The sequence below is a fragment of the Triticum aestivum genome, chromosome 5A, assembly GCF_018294505.1.
Source record: "Triticum aestivum cultivar Chinese Spring chromosome 5A, IWGSC CS RefSeq v2.1, whole genome shotgun sequence".
Classification (NCBI taxonomy): Eukaryota; Viridiplantae; Streptophyta; class Magnoliopsida; order Poales; family Poaceae; genus Triticum; species Triticum aestivum.
Window position 1 is genome coordinate 312,774,363 of NC_057806.1, and position 23,146 is coordinate 312,797,508.

Here is a 23,146-nt window from a genome sequence, read left to right on the forward strand (position 1 = left end):
GAGAGCCAGCAGGTTGGTGCCCGGAGCGGCTCAGGCAACTCACCATTACAACGAGGGCACCCACGATGCGGAGGCCTCGCCCTCTTCCATGTCCAAGGAGCCAATCGTCATTGATATCTCCGACAATGAGGAGTAGCTTGTCTTATTAGCTCACTATAAGGACCCATGCTTAGTTTGCTAGCTACTGCCTTTTCTTAACAAATTCTAGTGAATTGTGCTATCTACTTTCACCATGCAATCTTCTGTTATAGTGTATGTGTTCTATATGTCTTGCAATGTGGTGTTCAATTAACTTGTTGGTTCAATTATGCAAATGTGATGTTCAATTCTTCAGGGTGCAATATTTCCAAGTTGTTAAGTATGCTTGGTTTGGTTAACTGTCTGATCTTCTATTAGGAGTATGTTATATTGTTCAATTGGTGTTTAGTTAACTGTTTGGTTCATTTGTTGTGGCTTGGTTCACTTGTTGTGGTGTTTAGTTAACTGCTTGGTTCAATTCTGCAATGCGATGTTCAACTGTTGTGGTTGCATTCTCTTATTGTATACTCCCTCCGTCCGGAAAAAGTTGTCCACAACTTAGTGTACTGCGAATTTTGCAAAAACGCCATCGTAGCTTAAAATCTGTTACAAACAGGTCGCCTTTTCCTTCATTCTTCCTCTGTCCGTCGCCCGCGCGCGTCGCCAGGGCAAGTCGCCGCCGGGGGCCTACGCCGGCGCTGCCCAGGGCTTGCTCCTCCACCGCCCAGGACCTGCGCCGCCCAATTTCTTGCTCCGTCGCCGCCCAGGACGTGCTCCTCCGACGCCTAGGTCATGTGCCGCCCAATTGCTTGCTCCGCCGCCGCCAAGTACGTGGTCCTCCGCCACCCAGGACCTGCACCACCCAATTGCTTGCTCCGCCGCTACGCGGGACGTGCTCCTCCGCCACCCAGGACCTGGGCCTCCGCCGCCAGGCCTGCGCGGCCGATATCCCCTCCGCCACCCAGGATCTGTGCCGCCGCCGGCCAGGACCTGTGCGCGCCTGGGTCTCGAGCGCCTCAACCGCAAGTTCCGGCCGCGCCTGGACCTCGAGCTCCCTCAAGCTCGTCCTGGACCTCAAGCTCGAGCTCTTTCCCCTGCTACTCTGCAAGTTGCTACTGGTCCCTTTCTCGTGTAGCCGCCCGGAGGTCACCTGCTGGTGTGCTGTCGCCGGAGGTCCCCTGCTCGTGCTGCTGTCGGTGAGAAGAAGTACAAGGCTCCTTGCTTTTTCATCTCCAGTGCCGGACCTTTCTTGCTCTGTAATTTTAAACACAATTGATCATGTCCTCTGAAGAAATGTTACAAAAAAAAGAAGTTCAGTTAACTGTTACTATTGCTATCTGAATTCCAACCAGATCAATTTGCTATCAATTGCTCTGTAATACTCAACCAAGTTATGCAAATGAAGATCAACCAGGTTTAACTTCAGTAAATAATGGTTTATTTTCAGTAAATAGTGCAAGCACAAACCAGGTTTATGCAAATGAAGGTCAACCAGGTTTATCTTCAGTAAATAATGGTTTATTTTCAGTAAATAGTGCAAGCACCAACCATGTTTATGCAAATGAAGATCAAATTGATAACCAGGAGTAGCTGTCAATTGATTCGGTAATTTGCAGTAGATCAAACTGCAGTAGATTATTTGCTTCATTGTTGTACAACTGTAGTTTAAATGAAATAGATTATTTGCAAAGTTAAAAAATAACAGATCAGGAATTTGTCTTGTAACTAGTCAAAGATTCTTCTAACAACAAATAAACATATCTAAATTTGCTAAAAAAATCAATCAATTTTCAGTGCACAATCAATCAATTTATTTTGGAAACAAGCAATATGATTCCACCAGATTCCTCAAGACTAACTAGGGTATGTCTTGGTGATTAGTTAAATAAGAAGATCATATTGGCCTTTGCACTATCCATTATCTCCATTAGTGATTCTACTGAAAATATCCAATACCACTGTTTATCTCACCATTGATGAGGCAATGTTACTCCTCTAGAGAAGAAAATGATTGATAAAGACATGCTTCTATATATTCAGATTATATGTAGAAGGTCTATAGTACTTACATGAACCAATGATTGATAAAGAAAATGCTAGCACATGTCCACACAAATTCAGTATCCACATGTCCTCAAATTCATTGTTAACACAAATTCATTATTCAGCGCTACCACATGTCCACATGACGGCATCAGGATGATTGATAAAGAAATGCATAACACTACATTAATACCACATCCTGCATGTTTCAGTTTTGACAGTGAATTTTTTTATTAAATTTTCCTTTACTTGCACTGAATCTAAATAACACTAAAGTTTTCTTTATCAATCATAACAGTAAAGTTTATCTTGCTCAAATCTAGTCTGAATTTACAAAACACTACACTATATAACTTGCAATTTTCAGTACACCATTGTGAGAAAACGTACAAATATACTCACAAGCTCAAGATAGCTCCCAAGTTCAAGCTCAAGATAGGCTAAAGAAGCTCCAGCGGAGTACACTGCATTCAGTGATCTTGCTAAAGAAGCTCTCAAGCCCAAGCTCAAGATAGGCTAAATTTGACAGCTACTGTACTCAAAAGAAGCATTTCGGATTATCACAGCAAACGAAGCATTTTATGCAGTCTGAAGCATTTTGGATTATCACTAGAAACTGAATCTAGCAGTCTGAAGCATTTTGGATTATCACAGCAAAAAAACTTAATCATGTTTGATGCACATTGATGCAGCACCCCAAAGTCCCAAACATAAGCAGCAGCAGATCGGTATGCATTGTTTGATTAAGTAGCAGCAATAAAAAAAAGGGGGCAGCCCGGTGCATGTAGCTCCCGCTTGCGCAGGGTCCGGGGAAGGGTCCGACTACAGCAGCAATAGCTCAACAAATTAAACAAAAAGAAAGTTTCATATCGGTATGCATTGGAAGGAGAATGCTAGAACACGCAGATGTATCAGCTAGAGCACAATATGTGTGAAAATACAAGCTTCTGAAATTTGTTACAGAAATTTTCCTACTAAAAAGATAACTGAATTTTGTGTACTGGAAGTTTACAGTGAAGTTTCAGTAACTACAGTAACTGAATTTACAGTAAGATTTCTCACTCCATTACACTGCTATTAACTGTATTATTCTACTGTTAACAATCAGAATTAACACTATATTATTCAGTCAAGTTGATGTTCAGAACCTGTCATTTTCTTCCAAAACCTGTCAATTTCTGTCTGGTTTTGATCTGTCAAGTTGCTGTCAAACTTGACACATAAATAAAATTTGACATCAATGAAATTTAGACAGTGAGTACAGTTTGAACAGTACTCCACTGTCATATTTTCAGTGACTAAAATTCAGTTCTGACAAATTGAAGCCTACTCTATTCTACTCCTAAATTCTGAGCTTGAGTCAAGCAGGGAATACTAAATGGTGGACGAGGCAACAATTACACTTGAGGAAGAAACACTTTGATCATCATAAATACTCCAAATATTGTTATACATTTTTAATGGTAATTTCACCCATAGTAACATTTCCAGGTGTATGAACAGCTATTTCAGTCAAGCATATGTATGTTCATCTTAAGCATATGTTCAGGAAAATTTACAGTTATACAGTCAAGCATATTGTATGTTCATCTCAAGCTAATAGTAGTTGAACATTGGAGATCAAAGCATAATGTATGCCCAATGCTGTTTCAATGTGTGGTTGCTCTCTCAAATTACATGGCTAACAGTAGTTTTAAAATCACCAAGGACGCATCTGTACTCGTCTAGCAAGCTCACCTGAGATCAACGGAAGCAGCATCCGTACTCGTACTCCATTCCTCTGCACCAAGTCCTCCTCCAATCGCTGCACAATCCAAGGCGACAAGAACAAAACCAGCTCAGCTGCTTGCTTCACCAAACAATGTTCGAGCTAGCCTTCTTCCTGGTGCACACGGTTCGAGCTGGCCCTACTGAATACAGCAATGTAGAGAGCATCAAGAAAAATGAACTTCAGTCCATGAAAGTGCAGAGTTTAAGCTCTATTCAGCAAATGAAAGCAGCAATACAAGGGTCTGGGCCGGCTAAAGTAAACATTCGACCTCTCTTGCTCGATGGTCTCGACGGGGGTGGGCAGGAGCGCGAGCCTCCAGAGCGTTGTGGCGTCGCGCACCTCCTCGAGCACCTCTGGCATCTTGACCAGCCGGCCCGCGGTGGAGGCGAGCGAGATGACGGCGTTGGCGTCGACGACGGGTGGACAGGGGCCAGGCCGGTCGAGTTGGCGCAACTGGACACGATCCGGCTCACCGCCTGCGCGGACGACTCCTTGGCCACCGTCTCTCGGCGCGCCATCACGGCCGCACCCCACGCCACGGGTGCCGGGGCGGCGGCGGCGGGGGGAGGCGGGGGCGGAAGGCAGCGTAGCCGACCGCCGAGCCAAGGGCCCGCCACGCTTCTTCCATCAACGCTAGGAGGGACGGGGTGGGCGCGAGCAGGAGATGCGGCGGGAGGAAGAAGAAATGATTTTTGGGGAAAAAGAGGAGAGATTCGGGAGGCAGGCAAGGGAGGCAGGGATTCTACGCGAGGCAGAAGGGAGCGGCGGAAGAGGCAGCTGCGGCGGTGGTGGAGGACACACGGGAGAGCAGGAGAGCTCCGGCGTCCATGCGCCTGTGTCGGAGCGGCGGAGTGTCGACTGGAGAAGACGAGGAGTGCGGGTTATGTCGGAAGTCTGGGGAGGAGTATTTTGCAAAAACGTTACGGAGACAACTTTTCCCGGACGGAGGGAGTACCATGTGAGGAATAAATCGAATTTGGTTGTACTAAATACATGAGAAACAAATACAATTGCTATATTTTCAAGTTGTTAAGCATGCTTGGTCTGGTTAATTGTCTGATCTTCTATTAGGAGTATGTTATATTGTGTAATGTGGTGCTCAGTTAACGTTTGGTTTATTTGTTGTGGTGTTTAGTTAACTGCTTGGTTCAATTCTGCAATGTGATGTTCAATTGTTGTGGCTGCATTCTTTTATTGTATGCCATGTGAGGAATAAATCGAATTTGGCTGTACTAAATACATGAGAAACAAATATAATTTCTATATTTCCAAGTTGTTAAGCATGCTTGATTTGGTTAAATGTCTGATCTTCTATTAGGAGTATGTTATATTGTGCAATGTGGTGCTTAGTTAACGTTTGGTTCATTTATTGTGGTGTTCAGTTAACTGTTTGGTTCAATTCTGCAATGCGATGTTCAATTGTTGTGGCTGTATTCTCTTATTGTATACCATGTGAGGAATAAATTAAATTTGGCTGCACTTAATACATGAAAAACATATACAAGTGCTATATTTTTTAGTTCTTAATCATGCTTGGTTTGAATAAATACTACGTTCCTAACAAAACTTAGTTTGTGTTGGCAGCACAAATTAATTCACACTAAAGCACGAGTTGCTACTAGCTGGAAGCATAGATTTTCCCTAAAAAAAGGTCGAAACCTATCAAAATGTGATATAGCTTCGAAGATCCCAATGTGAGAAATGTTTGCGAGTTCAACAATTTTTTCATGAATTCAAAAAATGTTCAGGAATCGTAATAAAAAATCACAAGTTTCCAAAAAATTTATGAATTCAGAAAATAAAAGTGATTTTGAACTAATGTTTGCAAATTCAAAAGATGTTCATGAAATCAAAATGTTATTGAATTTTAAAGACACACAAATTAAAAAAAAAAGTTTCTTGAATTATAGAAAGTATTACCAGATTTCATAAGTTTCACTAATTTGGGAAATGTTCATGAATTTCGAAAAAATATTGTGAAATTCAACAAATGTCCGTGAATTTCTAAATATTTTATGGACTGAATTTTTTTCACAAAATTTGAAAAACTTTCAGAAACTTTAAAATTGTTAATGGATCAATGAAACATTTGTGAGTCTCAAAAAATGTTCACAAACTCAAAATTTGAACAAATAAATATAAGGATAAAGGGAACACAAAATGAAGTAATAAAAAGAAATAAAGAATTAATAAAAAACGAAATACCGAAAACTAAAAAATACTCAAAAAGAACGCACCCTTTGCTTATTGAATATGGTGTGCGTTTGACTGGTATCCATTGCGTTAGCTGGCCATAGGTGTAGCCTTCGCACCCTTTGCTTCTTTTTGTTTTAATTTTACCTCCTTTATACACATATTAGTTAATTATCCATGTGTTACAATTTGGGCATACATATTCTACTGGTTCAACATCCATCTTGTCTTACAAATATCTTATGCTCACCATATTCTTTATTTTGGTAAGATTTAATTTGATTTGTGTATGAGCAGGAAAAGGCAAGGAAAGTTTTGCTTTAGTTAAGCCTTTGATAAGATTTAATTTGATTTGGGTACGTAGGGAATGCAATGAAAGTTTTGATTTAGTTGAGATTTAATAAAATTTATTTAATTTGATTGAATTAATGTAATACATGGTTTTTAGAAATCATAAATTTTGTTTAGATTACTCGAAATTCCTGTTGGTTTTTTTTCTACTGCACCGATTAAGATTTACAAAAAGAATCAACAAGAAATAAAAGGGGGAGGGATACGTGGGAAGAAAAATTGCGGAGAAGCCAAGGCAAACCCACCAACTCCCTTTTGTTTGGTGATTCAACCAACTCCCTTTTAATAGTAGATATTTCAAAATATTCCAAAAAGTATAAAAATAATATGCATCAAATATTTAAATAAATCATCATAAAAGAAAAAATATACTCGCAAAAAATGAGCACAAACTTTAAAAACAACTATTTGCCTTTTTAATTAAAAAATATGGCATTTCAATACTTTCACACATTTATAAAAATGATCATGACATTTAGAAAAATATTATTACCATCCACGAAAATGTTTACGTGCTGAAAAAATTATTCATGGCATTTTCTAGAAAATGTACATGAGAAGTGAAAAATTGTTTGACCAATTTTTTGAAATGTCTATGACATATAAAAACTGTTAGTATGTATTTAAAAACAGAGGCACAGCATTTATGGAAATGTTCACATGTTAGAGAAATTGTTTGTGCATTTAAAAAAATGGTCACCTATTTAAAAATATGTTCATGATTTTTTAGATGTTCTAGAAATGTAAAATTTTGTTTACAGGCTTTTTTAACATTTTCATAGCATATACAAGATATTTATACCATTTTTCAAAATGTTCATTCCACCTGGAATGTGTTCATAAAAATGTAAAATTGCTATTCATGCAATTTAAAAAAATCATGACGTGTAAAAATCACTGTACACTAAAACGGAAAATGATTAAAAGAGTTTGTAGACATGCACTGACGTATTAACAAGGATGAAGAAAACGGCAAGAAACAAAGACATAGTTTTTTCTTTTGCATCCGCATGTTTATTAATCTTTTTAACATAGTGTAATCGATAGATGCTTACATATATGCATATACATTCATTATTTCGAATGTACACATGCACACTGTAAACTCATGAGCACTTTCGATATACTAAGCCCACACCACATTTTGAAATTGATAAAGTCATCACATATAAGCAAAACAAGAAAAAAACATACAAGAAGCAAAGGCAGAGTTGTAAGTGAAGATTTCATGACTTTGAAGCTACAATAATGACACATCAGTATGTGCAAGTGAGTCATAACAAATCCGTGTATATATAATACACACACTTATACACTTGACCCACACACAAACAATATAGCACGTGAGTTTGGCCCCTCATCCAATCCGACGTGCGCGGGAACAGTAAAACATGACACATGAGGAACGCATGCCCGCTCCATAGCTCGTGAGCTGAACGTGCTCTACAGCAGCGCCGGCGACATGGCCGGGCTTGCCGCGCCCACCGCTGTCTCCTCCTTCTTGTCCTGCGAAAGGAACGGCGCCTCGGCGTTGGCGTCGGTGCAGTAGAGGCACGGGTGCTGCTCGAACCCCTGCTCTTCCAGCACCGCCCTGGCCTTCGCCACGAGCTCCCGGTTGCTCAGCGGCGCCTGGTGCGCCGCCAGCACGCTCTGCACCGCGCTGCTGAACGCCCCGCATGCCTTGCCTCCGCTGGCCTCGTACGCCGGCACGTCCGCAGAGGTCTCGTTCGTCTGGCACCCGCTCAGCAGGATGCCCTCGTCCGGGCGCGGCGGCGTTGGCGCCGGTGCGGGCGTGGTGGACAGGGCGCTGCCGTTGCCGCCGCCGCCGTGAACGTGGAACTTGGCGCTGGCGTCGGCGCCGAAGAGCGCCACGAGGTGGTCGGCGACGTGGTGGGAGGAAGGCATGCCCGAGACGGCGGAGAGGTGGTCCAGGAGCGCGCCGTAGGGAAGGAACCGGGCGGTGCGCGCGGACGGCGCGCCGGGGCCGGAGCCGACGGAGGGCCCGATCTGCTCCTTCTCCTGGTCGATGAGGCCGCCGCTGTGGCACGAGTCGGACACAATGGTGAAGCTCGCGCCCGGCGGCACCCGGTCCACCAGCTGCCGGAAGTCCACGTCCGTGATGAGGTTGAAGTCGGTGGGCACGATGGCCTCCTCCTCCGCGCCGCCGTCGCCGTGGCGCGGCGGGACGAGCGTGCCGTGGCCGCTGTAGTGGAAGAAGAGCACGTCCCCGGGGGCGGCGCGGGCGACCATGTCCGCGAGCGCGCGGCGGATGTTGGCCCCCGTCGGGAGCACCTCGGCGCCGCGCCCGTCCCCGTCGGTGAGCACGGCGACGTCGGCCGGCGCGAAGCCGAAGCGGGCGACGAGGGCGGCCCGCACGGCGTCGACGTCGTTGATGCAGCCGCGGAGCTCGTAGCGCGTGCCCACGTAGTTGCAGCCCACCAGCGTGGCCAGCCTCTTGCTCGCCTCCCCCTCCATCTTCTTGCGTGTGTTCCGATCCAATGTACGTAGCTAGCTTCGTCACCTCAGCAATGGATGAAGAGACCAGCAGGCTACCGTGTGCAGATGTGCGAATGTCCCCGACGATCGTGAACTCGTTATATGGAGGCTTCTTCTCTGTTGCTTGACTGTGGATGCAATGCAAGAAACGTGTGCACGGGGTTAAGCAATCCATTTCTGCATATCGTTTCTGATATATTTCCAGTTCGATCAATTTTAACCTCGTCTGGTAGTACATCCTACACTACTACTATGGAAATATACTTAGACTAGACGCCTCATCAAGGACGGTTTTTCCATATCTTCGGTGTGGGCGGTTTTGCGAATCATTAATCGGTACACAGAGCACGAACAAGATCAATGTCACATCGCAGGTTGAGAATTGAGATATCGTCCCTCGTTCCTTTCTAGTGGGGGATCGATAATAAACAGTGAGGGTTTTCTTAGATCGTCAAGATTGATCGTGATAATTATTAGGACCACGAATATGGACATGAATTTCCGGTGGCAATGGCGTGTAATCAAAAAAAACTTCCAGGGGAGCTCTCTGTTTTTTTTCTGAACACGGTGCACACCCAGGAATATGACCCTCAAATTTTGTTTTTCTTTTTTCCGTGAACAAGACTTCACTATTCGGTTTTTAGGAAAGTGAACAAAATTTTAGTTCATTTTTCTGAGACAAGTGAACAAGATTTTAGTTTTTTTCTTTTGAGACAAACAAGATTTTTTTTTGAGGGGAACAAGATTTTAGTGAAAGCTGGCGTCCATATGTTTCTTAGAGCCCACTGGCCTTCAGATGGGGCTTTGGGCCACAAAAGCCCATCGTTTATGATCCGATCCGTGACCCGGGCACGAACCGTGCTTCTCTGTACGGGTGGAAAGGCGTGGTCGGACGGCGCTACGAGACGACTCGACGAGCGACAGAGGAGCGGCGCCACAGGCCTCCGACAGCGTCATCGCCGGGCGCTCGCGCCGCCCGTCGGCGAAAGCTGGAGGAGTGCCGTCGGCGTCGAGCACGCCGAGCAGGCTCCAAGTCGCGGGGCACGAAGCGCTCTGCCCCTTCTCCTAAGTCCTGACTGTTGGTTTTGATCTGACGGCTTAAACAGGCCAGTTAGATCTATTAGTCTAACAGAAGAAAAAAAAGATAAAGGCATAACGATAAGTGAAGGGGTCCACGTACCAACGTACGTGAGCCTCGATCAGAACAAACGCGCCTTGATCGGGGGCGCCCAAAAACCAACTCAGGTTTTGGGTCCCCTGTCGCCAGCGCCATATTAAAAGGGATACGGGAGAGAGCTGGGCACCTGCGAGATCACAATTCACGTAAGGTTTACTCTCCTCCCGATATTCTCTCACCCCATCCGATCAGGGGGAGTGCTGCAGCGACGGGAAGACCTAAGCCAGCCGCCGCCGCTGTCCCTGGGCAGTGCCGGTGGCGTCCTGAAGGAATCATGACGTCGAGGAGAACATCTACTTCGACTACATCACCCCTGCATCACGCCTGCACCGAGCAGGCGATCATGTCCACTCCCGTGACATGTAAAGAAACCCTAAACCCTTCTCTGTTCATGTTGTGAGGTGATCTAGATGCAATCTGTTCCTGCTAATGGCATCCCAGAGATGCATAATTATTCCCACAATGGTATCAGTCGCCAATCTTGATTGCAATAGATTCCTTTATTGTTGATCAGTAGATCACTATCATGTTTAGATCAATGACATGTTTAGGATTCATGATCAAGATTGAAAGTTTCAGCCCCTGGTTAGCCCAAATATGCATGCTACTGTCTTGATGCCCCTCTGTAAATCATCATGTTATATACTAATTTGTCACGGATCTCTACTGCCTATTATGCCTAATCAGTTTACTTATGCTTCTGAGAATTAATGCTCATGATTAAGTTTCTGCTAATTAGGATTGATTGTTTTTAAGTGTTGTTTCCGTTTTGGACATCAAGTTAATAAGCAGAGGGATACACGTACATCAACAGTAGCAAACCCCTTGTTCAAGAACCCTAAATTTTTTATTTTTTATTTTCCCCCCAATTTCGATAGAACCCTAATTCTGAAATTAGGATTGCTTTTTCCCCACATCAAGCAACTAATGAACACGAATTGGAGAAGCAATGAGGAGAATCCTCACCTAATGCGCCGCGTCGACGTCTATCCCCTTCGGGGCCCGCATGGCCGACACCATGCGAGGACGCCGATGCCGCGACGCCGCCGTCCCTCGGGTCGGCGCGCGGAACGCCACGCCGCTCCCTCCCAACGGAGAGACCGTGCGGTAGGACGCCGTGGGCCGCCGTGCCTCGACGTCGCCGTTCAGCAGGCCGCTGGCCCGCCGGGGTGCTCCTCCCCACCCCGCTTGGACACGACCCGGGCTGCCATGCTCGACGGGAGAGCGCGCGGACTTAGTCCTGCGCCCGCTCCTCCGGCGAGCACCGCCGCCGCGTCGGTATGGACTGGGGTGGCCGGCGTTCTCGTCGCCGCCGTCGACCTCGAAATGGAGCCAGCGGGATCGGGAATCAGATGCGGGGGAGAGGGGGAAACGACCTAGGGTTAGCCCAGGTCAGCTAATTTTGCTCCGGCCGCAAGCCGCGCGAGCCGTCAGATTCGATCAGACGGCTCACAGTGTCGCGGAGCTATGACCCGGGCCGGCGGGCGTTAATGGGCCATTTTTGGCCACGGGCTTCAGCCCAAGTTGCCTTAGCCCAGCGCGTTTTTTTTACGGTTTTTCGCTGCTGGGTTTTGGGCCGCTGTATAACCGTGGGTATTTTGGGCCATCGCGTTTTTCTATGATTTCCAGTGCATGTAAGTTAATATCTTTCATGTTTTGCACTGTTTAAAACAGAAAATGCCTAAAAATAAAATGAACACATTATTATTCTGGGTAAAATTGAACCAACGAGATTTTTTATTCATGATTTATTATGTGTTTTGCATGATGAATTTTTAGACATCAAAAATAATGATATTTTCTTTTATGTTGATGTTTAAATTAAGAATGAAATGACTCTAATTTTAATTCGGACCAACGTTGTTTTATTATTATGAGTCATCCCCTATGATATTTTAAATTCATGTTTTTTCTGCCCAACGGTGTTTTGACATGGAGTTGAAATTAAATACTTGGCATGTTTGTTTATTTACCAACGTAAATTTATAATCATGCAAGTTTACTTATGAACTTTTATGATGATTTCAGCTTCCGCTCCATTCCGGTCCGACACGATCGAACCACTTACGGGGAGTAACTTCCCTCGTTGGAAGTCCCAAGTAGAATTATGTTTGGGTTGTAATGAATTTGACTATGCCTTGAGGGAAGAAAAACCTGTGGCACCTGTGGCAGGTGTCACAGGGTATGCAGAACTCAAGAAGGAGTATGATGTTAAGATGGAAAAGTGGAATAAGTCCAACCATATTGCGCTTCTCATCATGAAAGCGACAATATCGCCGAACATTTCTGAAGCACTCCCTAAGAAAGATACTGCTAAAGATTTCCTCACTGAAATGGAGGAGCAATTTAAAGGCTCCGACAAAGTGTATGCTCATGAGCTTTTTGCTAAACTTCTTCAGAAATACACTATTGACGGAAATGTTAGGCAGCACATATTGAGGGTGGTAAATGCTTTCACCAAGCTTAAGGCTTTGGAGTGTTCTTTAAGTGAAGCCCTTCTTGTCATAATTATTCTTGAGTCTCTTCCTGAAGAGTTTGAACAATTTAAGGTCAACTATAACTCTCTAAAGGAAAAATGGCCACTCTCTGAGATGACCGCAAGGATCGTCCAGGAGGAAGAAAGGATCATGAGGCGGAAGAAAGACCATGTCTTTCATGTTGGCTCTAACAAGAGAAAGCATGACGGACAAGGTTTCCCTAAGCCTCAGAAAAGGCAAGTCAAGAAAGAAGGCACTAAGCCATTCAACCCTAAGGCATTCAAGGGTAAAGAAGCCGGTGGTTCTTCTTCTGCTCCTAGCAGCTCCACTGCTGGAGAAAATGCTTGTAACTTCTGCAAAGAAGAGGGACACTATCAAAGGGACTGCCCAGGCTTTCTAAAATGGATGAACAAAAGAGGTATTGATGAAATTACTTTTGTAGATGAATCACTTTATGTTGATTTTTCAATAAAGTCATGGTGGATTGATTCAGGGGCAACCACTCACGTTGCTAACTCTATGCAGGGATTCGATACGATCCAAACCATAAGAGGAGGAACAAGAAAACTTAAGGTTGCGAACGGAGTTGAGGCCGATGTTGAAGCTGTGGGATCTCTCACGTTGGAGCTACACACTGGCCACACTCTTAGATTGAATAATGTTATTTATGTGCCTACCTTAAGTAGGAATTTGATTTCAGTTTCTCGTTTAGATGATGATATGTATGAGTGCCATTTTGGCAAGAAACAATTTGCTTTGATCAAATGTAATAAGAATGTAGGCATCGGTGTTAGACGAGGCCAACTATACATGTTATCTCTTCATAATGATTCAGTTATGCATGTGAGTGATGAAATTAATGTTGAGAAGAAATGGAAAGGAGTAAGTGATTCTTCGAAATTGTGGCATTGTCGTTTGGGCCACATTTCGAGGGGGAGAATGGAACGCTTAGTTAAAAATGAAATACTCCTCCCATTAGACTTCTCAGATGCAGACAAATGTGTCGACTGCATTAAAGGAAAATTTGCAAAAACAATTAAGAAAGGTGCAGTTAGAGCCACAAGGGTTTTAGAATTAATTCACACCGACATATGTGGACCCCTTAATGTTAAGTCTGTAGATGGTTTTGATTCGTTCATTACATTCACAGATGACTTTCCCCGCTATGGGTATATTTATCCCATACGTGACCGATCGGAAGCTTTGGAGAAATTCAAAGTCTATAAAGCGGAGGTTGAAAATCAACTGAATGCAAAAATCAAAGTTGTACGGTCTGATCGCGGGGGAGATTATTATGGTAGGCATGCTCCTTATGGGCAGATTCCTGGACCTTTTGCCAAGTTCTTATCTGAAAATGGAATCATTGCTCAGTACTCAATGCCTGGTGAACCACAACAAAATGGTGTGGCCGAGCGCCGCAACCGCACCCTTATGGATATGGTGCGAAGCATGCTTAGTCACTCTAGTTTATCAGTAAGCCTTTGGATAGAGGCATTAAAGACAGCTGCACACATACTAAATCTTGCTCCAACTAAGTCAGCACCGAACACACCTTACGAGATGTGGGCGGGAAAGAAACCGAGCTTGAATTACTTACGGGTGTGGGGTTGCCTTGCTGAAGCTAAAGTTTTCAATCCACAACTTAAGAAACTGGATCCAAAAACAGTTAGTTGTTTCTTCATTGGATACCCTCATAGGGGAAAGGGATATCGTTTTTATTGTCCAAGACACACCACCAAGTTTGTGGAGACTAGACAAGCGGTATTTTTTGAGGATAATGAGGTCACAAATTTAAGGGAGATCAATCTTGAGGAGAAGCGGGTTTGTGTACCATCCCCGACTATCCAAGAGATTGTTTTTCCAATATGAAGAAATGTGACATCTGATGATCCTGAATCTCACGGTTCAGTCTCTCAGTCGAATGGTGATCCAGAAACTAATAATGAGAATCCAAACACAAATGAGGATCTTCGAGAAAATAATGAAAATGATGATGTTCCACCACCACCTCCGCCCATGGGTAGACCACGGCGTGAGAGGAAGAAAGCCATATCAGATGATTATATCACTTTTTTGATGAAGGACATGAATGATATGGGAAAGGTGGAGGATCCAACCTCATATAAGGAAGCCATTAAAAGCGAAAATCCGTCCAAATGGTTGGTTGCCATGGAAGACGAGTTGAAATCTATGGGCTCAAACGATGTATGGGACTTAGTAGAAGTTCCCGATGGAGCTAAGAAAGTAGGCTGCAAGTGGGTCTACAAAACCAAGTATGATTCCAAAGGGAATGTCGAACGGTTCAAGGCAAGGCTAGTGGCAAAAGGGTATACACAGAGAGAAGGCATTGATTATAAGCAAACTTTCTCTCCTGTGTCAACCAAGGATTCTTTCAGAATCATAATGGCATTAGTAGCTCATTACGACCTGGAACTACACCAAATGGATGTTAAAACGACATTTCTAAATGGTGACTTAAAAGAAGATGTCTACATGGCTCAGCCAGAAGGCTTTGTTGTGGAAGGAAAGGAACATTTAGCATGTCGTCTAAAGAAATCAATTTATGGCTTGAAGCAAGCTTCAAGAGAGTGGTACCTCAAGTTTGATAAAATTATCAAAACTTTTGGTTTCACCGAAAATGTTGTGGACAACTGCATATACGTTAAGTTTAAAGGCAGTAGGTTCACATTTTTAGTCCTATACGTTGATGACATATTGTTGGCATGTAGCGATAAGGATATGCTGCATGAGACCAAGAATTTTCTGTCATCCAGTTTTGATATGAAAGATCTTGGTGAAGCCTCGTATGTCCTCGGCATCGAGATTCATCGAGATAGGTCCAGAGGAACGTTAGGACTATCTCAAAAGGCATACTTTGAGAGAGTACTGAAAAAATTCAATATGCATAAGTGCTCACCCTCACCTGCTCCTATAGTTAAGGGCGATAAGTTTGGGACATTTCAATGTCCGAGGAACCAATGTGAAACTGATCAGATGAAGTCGGTTCCTTATGCTTCAGCTATTGGAAGCATCATGTATGCTCAAGTGTGTACACGCCCAGACTTATGTTTTGTAACCGGGGTGCTTGGCAGATACCAATCAAATCCAGGACCGGACCACTGGAAGGCCGCAAAGAAAGTCTTGCGTTATATGCAAGGAACTAAGGACTTCATGCTTACATATAAAAGAACTGATAACCTAGAAATTGTTGGTTATTCAGACTCTGATTTTGCCGGGTGTGTGGATAGTATGAGATCCACGTCAGGTTATATATTCACACTCGCGGGAGGAGCTATATCGTGGAAAAGCTCCAAACAAATGTTAACTGCTGGATCTACGATGCAAGCAGAATTTGTAGCATGTTATGAGGCCACCGGGCAGGCTGTATGGCTAAAGAATTTTATATCCGGACTTAAAGTGGTTGACAGCATATCTAAACCAATTTTATTATACTGCGATAATGAACCAGCAGTTTTCTATACGAGTAACAACAGGTCAAGTAATGCTGCCAGACACATTGACATAAAGTATCATGTTGTGAAAGATAGAATCCAGGATCAAACAGTTGATGTTAAACATATAAGAACGAAGCATATGCTTGCGGATCCGCTAACAAAAGGCTTACCACCCAGTATCTTTCGTGAGCATGTTGCCGGCATGGGACTACTGGAGGCCTGATGATTCTGGAATAAGAGGACCATTAAAATAAACCACTCCCCAATTAGTAAAATGTTTTCCATTTCGAAATAGGCGGGTGTACTATAAGTGTTGAGGTTCTATGGCGTTTTGAGCTGTTGTAACACCTCACTTTGGTACATCATTCCTATGTAGAATGGGCGAATGAAGTTAAGCCTAACGATCAAGGGGGAGAATGTTGGTTTTGATCTGACGGCTTAAACAGGCCAGTTAGATCTATTAGTCTAACAGAAGAAAAAAAAGATAAAGGGATAACGATAAGTGAAGGGGTCCACGTACCAACGTACGTGAGCCTCGATCAGAACTAACGCGCCCTGATCGGGGGCGCCCAAAAACCAACTCAGGTTTTGGGTCCCCTGTCGCCAGCGCCATATTAAAAAGGATACGGGAGAGAGCTGGGCACCTGCGAGATCACAATTCACGTAAGGTTTACTCTCCTCCCGATATTCTCTCACCCCATCCGATCAGGGGGAGTGCTGCAGCGACGGGAAGACCTAAGCCAGCCGCCGCCGCTGTCCCTGGGCAGTGCCGGTGGCGTCCTGAAGGAATCAGGACGTCGAGGAGAACATCTACTTCGACTACATCACCCCTGCATCACACCTGCACCGAGCAGGCGATGATGTCCACTCCCGTGACATGTAAAGAAACCCTAAACCCTTCTCTGTTCATGTTGTGAGGTGATCTAGGTGCAATCTGTTCCTGCTAATGGCATCCCAGAGATGCATAATTATTCCCACACTGACCACAACCCGAAGAACCAATCCGCGTTTCACCACCATGACCACACCCATCGTAATAATCGTTCAGCAGCTCGCACCGCAACGGCGACCCGCTACTGCTGCTGTCAGTCAATCTCAGCACCCGTCGCCTGAACTGTTTTCCAGAGCAGACTTCTCTGTTTTTTCTCCTCCGACCCGAAGCAGGGCAAACGGCGCCCCCCCAATTGCATCAAGAAATTGAAAGATTCATTCAGGTTACCTCTATTCCTCCTTACTACAGTACGTACCATAGGCTAACAACAACTAGGAGAGCAACAGAGCATGCCAAGACTGCAATTGGCCGACTGATTGATTTAGGTCACAAGTGCCAACAACACTGCTACATCTACAAGTACAAGAAAAGAAGACTCTTCAGTCTTCGCTCTTATAGCATGCCAGTGCCACACAAACACACGCACTGCTCTATAGCAATACCTACACAGGTACTCTGTCAGGTTTTACTTGTAGTGTTGGGGGACTGCCAGGAAAGGCTTGAAGGTCAGCAAGAGCCCAAGGACCTCTGTCACGTTCAGTAGAAGGAACACCATCTGATCACCTGAAAACACATGACGAATTATGAGATATACTATACAAAGCGACAGTGATACACTCAAACCATATGATAGAAATGCTAAATTCCACCTGGTTCAGTTCTATGGAAAACAAAACTGGTTTACATTGTACTTTAGTGATCTAAACGCTCTTATATTTCTTTACGGAGGGAGTACTACCTATTTTTGATTACCGTAATTTAGTGATTATAACACAACAACTTATACTTTAACCATTGAGAACTGAGAAGACTAGTGATGCTGCAATTGATATATTTCCTGGAACTGCACTTTTTTTACCTGGAAAGAACGCTGCATGCTGGCGCTTCTGTGCCCACGAGAATCTGCAATCACAAAACGTTTTCAACAATAAGTTTATCTTCTTTTTTTCAAAACATATTTATGGCTTATTAGAATTGCTTCAGGATTTTAGATTTATCTTCAGGTAACACAGCCACATGGGTTCACTACACTAGCAAAGTAATAATAAGACTAGCACTGATATTAATGATTGATGGATAATAGCAGCATCTCTGTGTTTACTGAACCAGTATTTCCACAACAGTCCCATTCTTGGGCAGAAACCATTGTTCAAACTGGGAAGTTCAGATCATCAAATACTTTACTCTTCTTCTTTATCTTTCCAACAAATAGGAGATTAAGAAAGCAAGACTACTTACAGAATACCTGCCCCTGCTGGAGCAACAGACTTGAACAAGGACATTAATGTTGTGGCTATTCCATTCGCAGCACCTCTTTGCCCTTGTGGCTGTCAAAATAAGATCCAACACAAGTGAGGAATTTGTTTATACATTAGTGAATTGGAAAATATTGTTTTCCGTGAGAAAGATCTCAGGCAGTGTTCCAGTGAACTGAGATAAGTTGGCCACGTACCACGGCATTGTTTTGTAGAAGAGAAGTGCCGGAAACTCTAGTTATCTGATCAACATCGCAGCGATGAGCATTCGTGAAAGGAAAATATTTGAATTGGACATGCACTAATTCTTATCTATGATGATTTATTGGCACATGTATGTAACCATTTGCTAGAAGTAAAATGGCTTAAACCTAGGAACAACATTCTCGTAAGTACTTACAGCGAGAACGCTTTTAATCATTGCTGCAATATAGAGAGCCAGACCAAGTCTTATTCCTGACAAGCGTGTCATAAAGGGATAAGCAGCAATAATTGGTATAGACAGGGCCTGCAATGCTAATGGTCAATTTACAAAAATAGGAGACAGTGAATTATTAAGTAAACTGAAATTGGCATAAAGAAAAAGAGTGACATTAGTAAGAAACTCACAGATGCAATGCGGGTTGAGTTTACAGGTCCTAGTGTATTATTGAGCCAACGATAAACAAAGATTTGGTATACAAGAAGACTGACACCTACAGTGTAACAGATTGCATGTTTACAGCTTAAAATTAAATCACTAAGAGGTATGTAAAAATGTTCAAAAAATTAGGGAATAAATAGATTAAACTATGCTTACCTGCCACTGTAAGAACTTGACCGACATCCTTAGATGAAAAGCTAAGTCCACCATATTTTCTACCACTTACAGTCCACAGGGAAAATATCTGATGTTGAATTGTAACAAATAACGGTTAGAAAATTTAATCTTGCATGCAGCAGATGAGCTTTGCATGAAAAATATGTATAAATTTTAGATACAATGGGTCAAAAATTAATATATTTTCGGTTTTAAAAAAGAACTAATATATTTACTGCACCTAGATCTGCAGTATCCATTTGGAGAACTTCTATATATCATGATTTAATCATACTGTATATTACCTCACTATATGCAGTGTCATGAAGGGAGAAGACACAATATGTGATAATGGACGACATCAACGGCCAATTTTTCCATAAGCTCTTCTTAGGTGACTCTGTACTTTCCTGAGTTGTGCCAGCTTCAGCCGTTTCAGCTCTCATTTCAAACTTGGCGTGCTTGTGTAGTGTTTCCTGTTTAGTGCATCGATGTGAATACATAGCATTCAAACAAAACTCAATAGATATACATATACAGTATGCATAGTTCAGGTTGTACATACCGGAAGCCATATGCAGCTTATGAGGGCGAATGTTGCGAAAATTGATATGCAAAGACATGGAAGAAGATATGGGAACCTGCATGATTGGGATCGCGGACATGAAAATGGGCAAATATTTATGCCATTTAGTATGAAGAAATCAATGATAGGAGAAATGAGTACCTCCCAAACGTTGACTTGTCATGGAAAATGTGTGGATATTGTTTGGCTGGCTGGTAATAAGTAGAAAAAAAAATGGTCAAATGAAAATCTCAGTGAATATGATTAACGCCTGTGATATTACCTGAGCAAGGTAGCCCCCAATTGCTGGGCCAATTATAAGGCCTAATCCCCATGCTGTATTGACCTGAATGTTTATGAAAGATCAAACTGAGTTCATGATATGCTTCGGTGTTATTATGGACTATGCATAGGTAGTTAAGTGTTTTATGTCGAACTGAAATTACAATTGATATGCCCAAAGCTTGTTCGTCATCCCGGCAAACTTCAATGGAGTAAGCCTGCAGCCCCGTGTAACCATAACATTATCGAAATAGACATTTGACATGATTAACAAAAACAGCTGTTGATCATTCCTGCAACTGTCCCTCGAGTTTTGTTTTTTAAGGTACCTTGATTGGTGCTAGAAATCCGTTTAGTGCACCAAGAAGCAACCTTGTAGTGATAGCCATCCAATATTTCACACTTAATCCGAATAAAGTGTTGAACACAATGCTGAAATGTGCATGAGGAAATCAGTGTACGCTTTTCTCTCTCTAAAAGACAAGGAAATGAAAATTGAATGTTGTGCTAAATTTTCATCCGTTTGGAGGGAAAGATAGTATCACAAATACTTACACCGTGAAAAGTGAAAATACAATTACAGGCTTCCGTCCGATGCGATCTGCAACCATGCCCCAAAAGATCGATGCGAAACCTCTACCAACCATATATGATGCACCTACAGTAGAAATGTAACAGTTATGTACCGAATATTGACATTATTCTGAAACAAAGTATGCATGAGTTTCGTTGCTCACTGAAACTTTTACTATGTATGTACAAAATTAGAATTAATGTTGGTACATTTGTGAAACAAAGGCATGTGCATCAACTTTGTTGGTACAGAATGGCAGTTATGTAGTACAAAAACTCTTACCAAGAAATCCAGCATAGAATCCAATATCTTCTTCTCTTTGAGCAACGTGCAAGTCTTGTATCTGATTTAGAGAAGGGAAAAACCTGAGTACTTATATTTTTTATTTTGCAAAATATATATCTTAGGAAGATAGCAGATCATAGGGGTTATAAAAACGTTCAGTAAAATAAAAAGAATAGTTGGCTGGTGATAACTAGGATACGGACAATTGCTCTCCTTTATATATGCCACTGAATTTTGCATGGCATCTGCTTTTTGTTAAAAACGGGTGAAAATAGCTTACTGGCAAAAAGGTAAATTTTGCATAGATACATGATGTGTCTTAGCTATCGACCAACCGAACAGATGTCTGGGCAGTTCGAGAATATCATGCATATTCTATTTATTTACTTTATTAGGGTGAGGTGGACTATTATGTAGTCTTAAAACAACCCAAATGATAACGCCCACACGTGTGGTACGAAAGCAATTCTGTCCACATGTTTTTTGTTAGCAAATTTAGTTGTGAAGCATGGCAAGTTTCAGTTTTTTTGAGATTTTTTTTAGATGACAACTTTAATGTAAAAACAAAACGTGTGGGTGATGTTACTACATGCCACACGTGTGACAGTTATCGGCGTCCTAAAACAAACACACATGCCAAATGAAGAGTGAAATCCAGCTAGCTACATGAAGAAAGGGAAAATGGCATGGGTATGTGAAGGCGAACTCACCATGAAGTAGAGAAACGGGAACAGCGACGTGATCGGCAAAGCTGAAAAAGATGGATGGAGACAGAGGGACGGACAGGCAGAGAGGATCAGTCATGTTGGGAACCCAACAGAGTAACAACATTATAATATGTCAATCATATATGTGCTCCAAGAATGATACCACTACGAGCAAGAACTGAGGCAGAACGCAGAAGCATTATTATTATTAAGAAACGAGTACGTGCAGTGGGTATAAGATAAGACCGAGAGAAGGGATGAATTAAGAAATACTACTCCAGCTCGCAGGAGCAAGACAAGACAAGAGCAAGATATCGACCATGCCAGTACCAGTAATTTAATCATCTTGGTTGTAGACAGGGAGTAGTATATACTGACATGATGCAAAGGTGGTGATCCCGACGAAGAAGAGCTCCTTGTACGGGGTCCCCGTGCTGCTCTCCTTCCTCCGCTCCATGGCGCACCCGGGGCACCCCTCGTAGTACACCTTGGCCGGCGCCGCCGGCGGCGGCGGCGTTGGTGGCGGCGACTCTCCCATCCTTCTCAGCCAGACGACCACGACGACGACGACTACTCTGAGATGATGGCTGGCTGGCGGAACGGGACGACGGCAGATGCGGCGGGCTGAGCCGGGGAAGGAAGGAGGAAGAGGCGGCTGGCCGGGGCGGAAGAGGAAGGACGAGCGGCGCCGATGGAGTCGAGTGGGGGCGAGTTGAAGAAGCTTGTCGTGTGGATCGTGTCTTGGTACGTGTGCCCCGCTTGGCAGCAGACGGCCGGGGCGCCGCGAGAGGGACACGTCACGGCTCAGGAGCGGCGTGACGGACCGCGGGAGCCACCAGCGCACCAGATCACCATCGCTTCAGTCCAGACAAATCCAGCTTACAGCAGTACTACGTCGTTACGGTAACTGAAGCTATATGGCAAAGGTGAAGAAGGTACGTAGTTCGAGCGATGGTACTGGTATATATAGAGAGAAAGTGCCAGGTGCAAAGCTGAGATTACAGTCGCATGCATTGTTCTGATGCAAAGGCCGAGGCTGATTTTTTTTTTCATAAAAAAAAGCAGAGCTGAGATTTCTGGGTTTTGAAAAATAAGATACGAGCTTGGTCGTCTCTCCTTTAAGTAGTTATTTTATAAATTTACTTTACTTAAAAGGGATTTAAGGTGGATGGAGTATATAAGAGTATTATACTTGAAATCGAACTGATGCATTCCACGGCTTAACTTATTATAACGAGTAAAAGCAAATAAAACAGTTTTGGAAATATTCCAACGGCCTGACCAAAGATGAAGATGCCACCACCATTCACCAATCTCGTCCGCCGCATTTTCTTTTCCCCACAAAAACAAAAATAAAACGCCTACTCGTCCATCACATCTTCTTTCCCCTGCACAAAGAAAAGAAAAATGAAACGTCTACTCGTCCATCACATGCACAGTCTTTCCCTTTTCCCTGGTCGGAAGTGGTCATCTTGGATATCCTTTTGTCGCCCAACATAAGTGGTTACTGACACGTATTTTTTTCATTCGGAATTACTTGTCGCCGAAATGGATGTATCTAGACGTATTTTAGCTTTAGATATATCCATTTTTCAGACAAGTAATTCCGAACGGAGGGAGTATTAATCTGCGGACTTCGCGACAGCCGATCAGTTCGGCCATGCATGATAAGTAAGCATGATGCCATTGAATGAACACAACCAATC

At 43.3% G+C, this 23,146-nt stretch overlaps 4 protein-coding genes across 4 annotated transcripts; 1 reads left to right on the top strand and 3 right to left on the bottom strand.

The window, feature by feature from the left end:
• Positions 1-645: 645 nt before the first annotated feature.
• Positions 646-4,400, bottom strand: LOC123106850 (uncharacterized). Its single transcript, XM_044528889.1, has 3 exons — positions 4,101-4,400; positions 3,799-3,971; positions 646-1,272 (listed from the first exon to the last, which is right to left on the bottom strand). The coding sequence occupies exons 2-3, from the start codon at positions 3,818-3,820 to the stop codon at positions 809-811; spliced, it is 486 nt and encodes a 161-aa protein (XP_044384824.1). The 5' UTR covers positions 3,821-3,971; positions 4,101-4,400; the 3' UTR covers positions 646-808.
• Positions 4,401-7,587: 3,187 nt separating this feature from the next.
• On the bottom strand, positions 7,588-8,957 carry LOC123103101 (metacaspase-9). The gene has a single exon (XM_044524591.1). It carries the CDS (start codon positions 8,849-8,851, stop codon positions 7,820-7,822), a length of 1,032 nt encoding a protein of 343 aa, XP_044380526.1. The 5' UTR covers positions 8,852-8,957; the 3' UTR covers positions 7,588-7,819.
• A 1,141-nt stretch (positions 8,958-10,098) lies between these two features.
• Positions 10,099-13,355, top strand: LOC123103102 (uncharacterized). Its single transcript, XM_044524592.1, has 3 exons — positions 10,099-10,411; positions 12,078-12,944; positions 13,052-13,355. The coding sequence occupies exons 1-3, from the start codon at positions 10,324-10,326 to the stop codon at positions 13,096-13,098; spliced, it is 1,002 nt and encodes a 333-aa protein (XP_044380527.1). The 5' UTR covers positions 10,099-10,323; the 3' UTR covers positions 13,099-13,355.
• A 3,823-nt stretch (positions 13,356-17,178) lies between these two features.
• On the bottom strand, positions 17,179-22,379 carry LOC123103100 (protein ZINC INDUCED FACILITATOR-LIKE 1). The gene is made up of 17 exons (XM_044524590.1): positions 21,819-22,379; positions 21,444-21,484; positions 20,731-20,791; positions 20,430-20,532; positions 20,204-20,306; positions 20,039-20,092; positions 19,876-19,938; positions 19,755-19,804; positions 19,593-19,668; positions 19,333-19,503; positions 19,028-19,115; positions 18,838-18,923; positions 18,629-18,736; positions 18,426-18,470; positions 18,212-18,300; positions 17,832-17,875; positions 17,179-17,536 (listed from the first exon to the last, which is right to left on the bottom strand). The coding sequence occupies exons 1-17, from the start codon at positions 21,976-21,978 to the stop codon at positions 17,439-17,441; spliced, it is 1,440 nt and encodes a 479-aa protein (XP_044380525.1). The 5' UTR covers positions 21,979-22,379; the 3' UTR covers positions 17,179-17,438.
• Between the last annotated feature and the right edge of the window lie 767 nt (positions 22,380-23,146).

Coding starts and splice junctions, on each gene's coding strand:
- LOC123106850 (XM_044528889.1), bottom strand. CDS start 3,820: ATGCTGCTTCCGTTGATCTCAG. Junction 1,273..3,798: donor GCTGCTTCCGTTGATCTCAG/GTGAGCTTGCTA, acceptor TTAAAATTACAG/AGCAAGAAAGGTCCGGCACT.
- LOC123103101 (XM_044524591.1), bottom strand. CDS start 8,851: ATGGAGGGGGAGGCGAGCAAGAGGCTGGCCACGCTGGTGGGCTGCAAC.
- LOC123103102 (XM_044524592.1), top strand. CDS start 10,324: ATGACGTCGAGGAGAACATCTACTTCGACTACATCACCCCTGCATCAC. Junction 10,412..12,077: donor CATGTCCACTCCCGTGACAT/GTAAAGAAACCC, acceptor TGATGATTTCAG/CTTCCGCTCCATTCCGGTCC. Junction 12,945..13,051: donor AAAATGGATGAACAAAAGAG/GTATTGATGAAA, acceptor AACTCTATGCAG/GGATTCGATACGATCCAAAC.
- LOC123103100 (XM_044524590.1), bottom strand. CDS start 21,978: ATGGGAGAGTCGCCGCCACCAACGCCGCCGCCGCCGGCGGCGCCGGCC. Junction 21,485..21,818: donor GATCACCACCTTTGCATCAT/GTCAGTATATAC, acceptor CATCTTTTTCAG/CTTTGCCGATCACGTCGCTG. Junction 19,116..19,332: donor ATGACACTGCATATAGTGAG/GTAATATACAGT, acceptor ATTCAACATCAG/ATATTTTCCCTGTGGACTGT.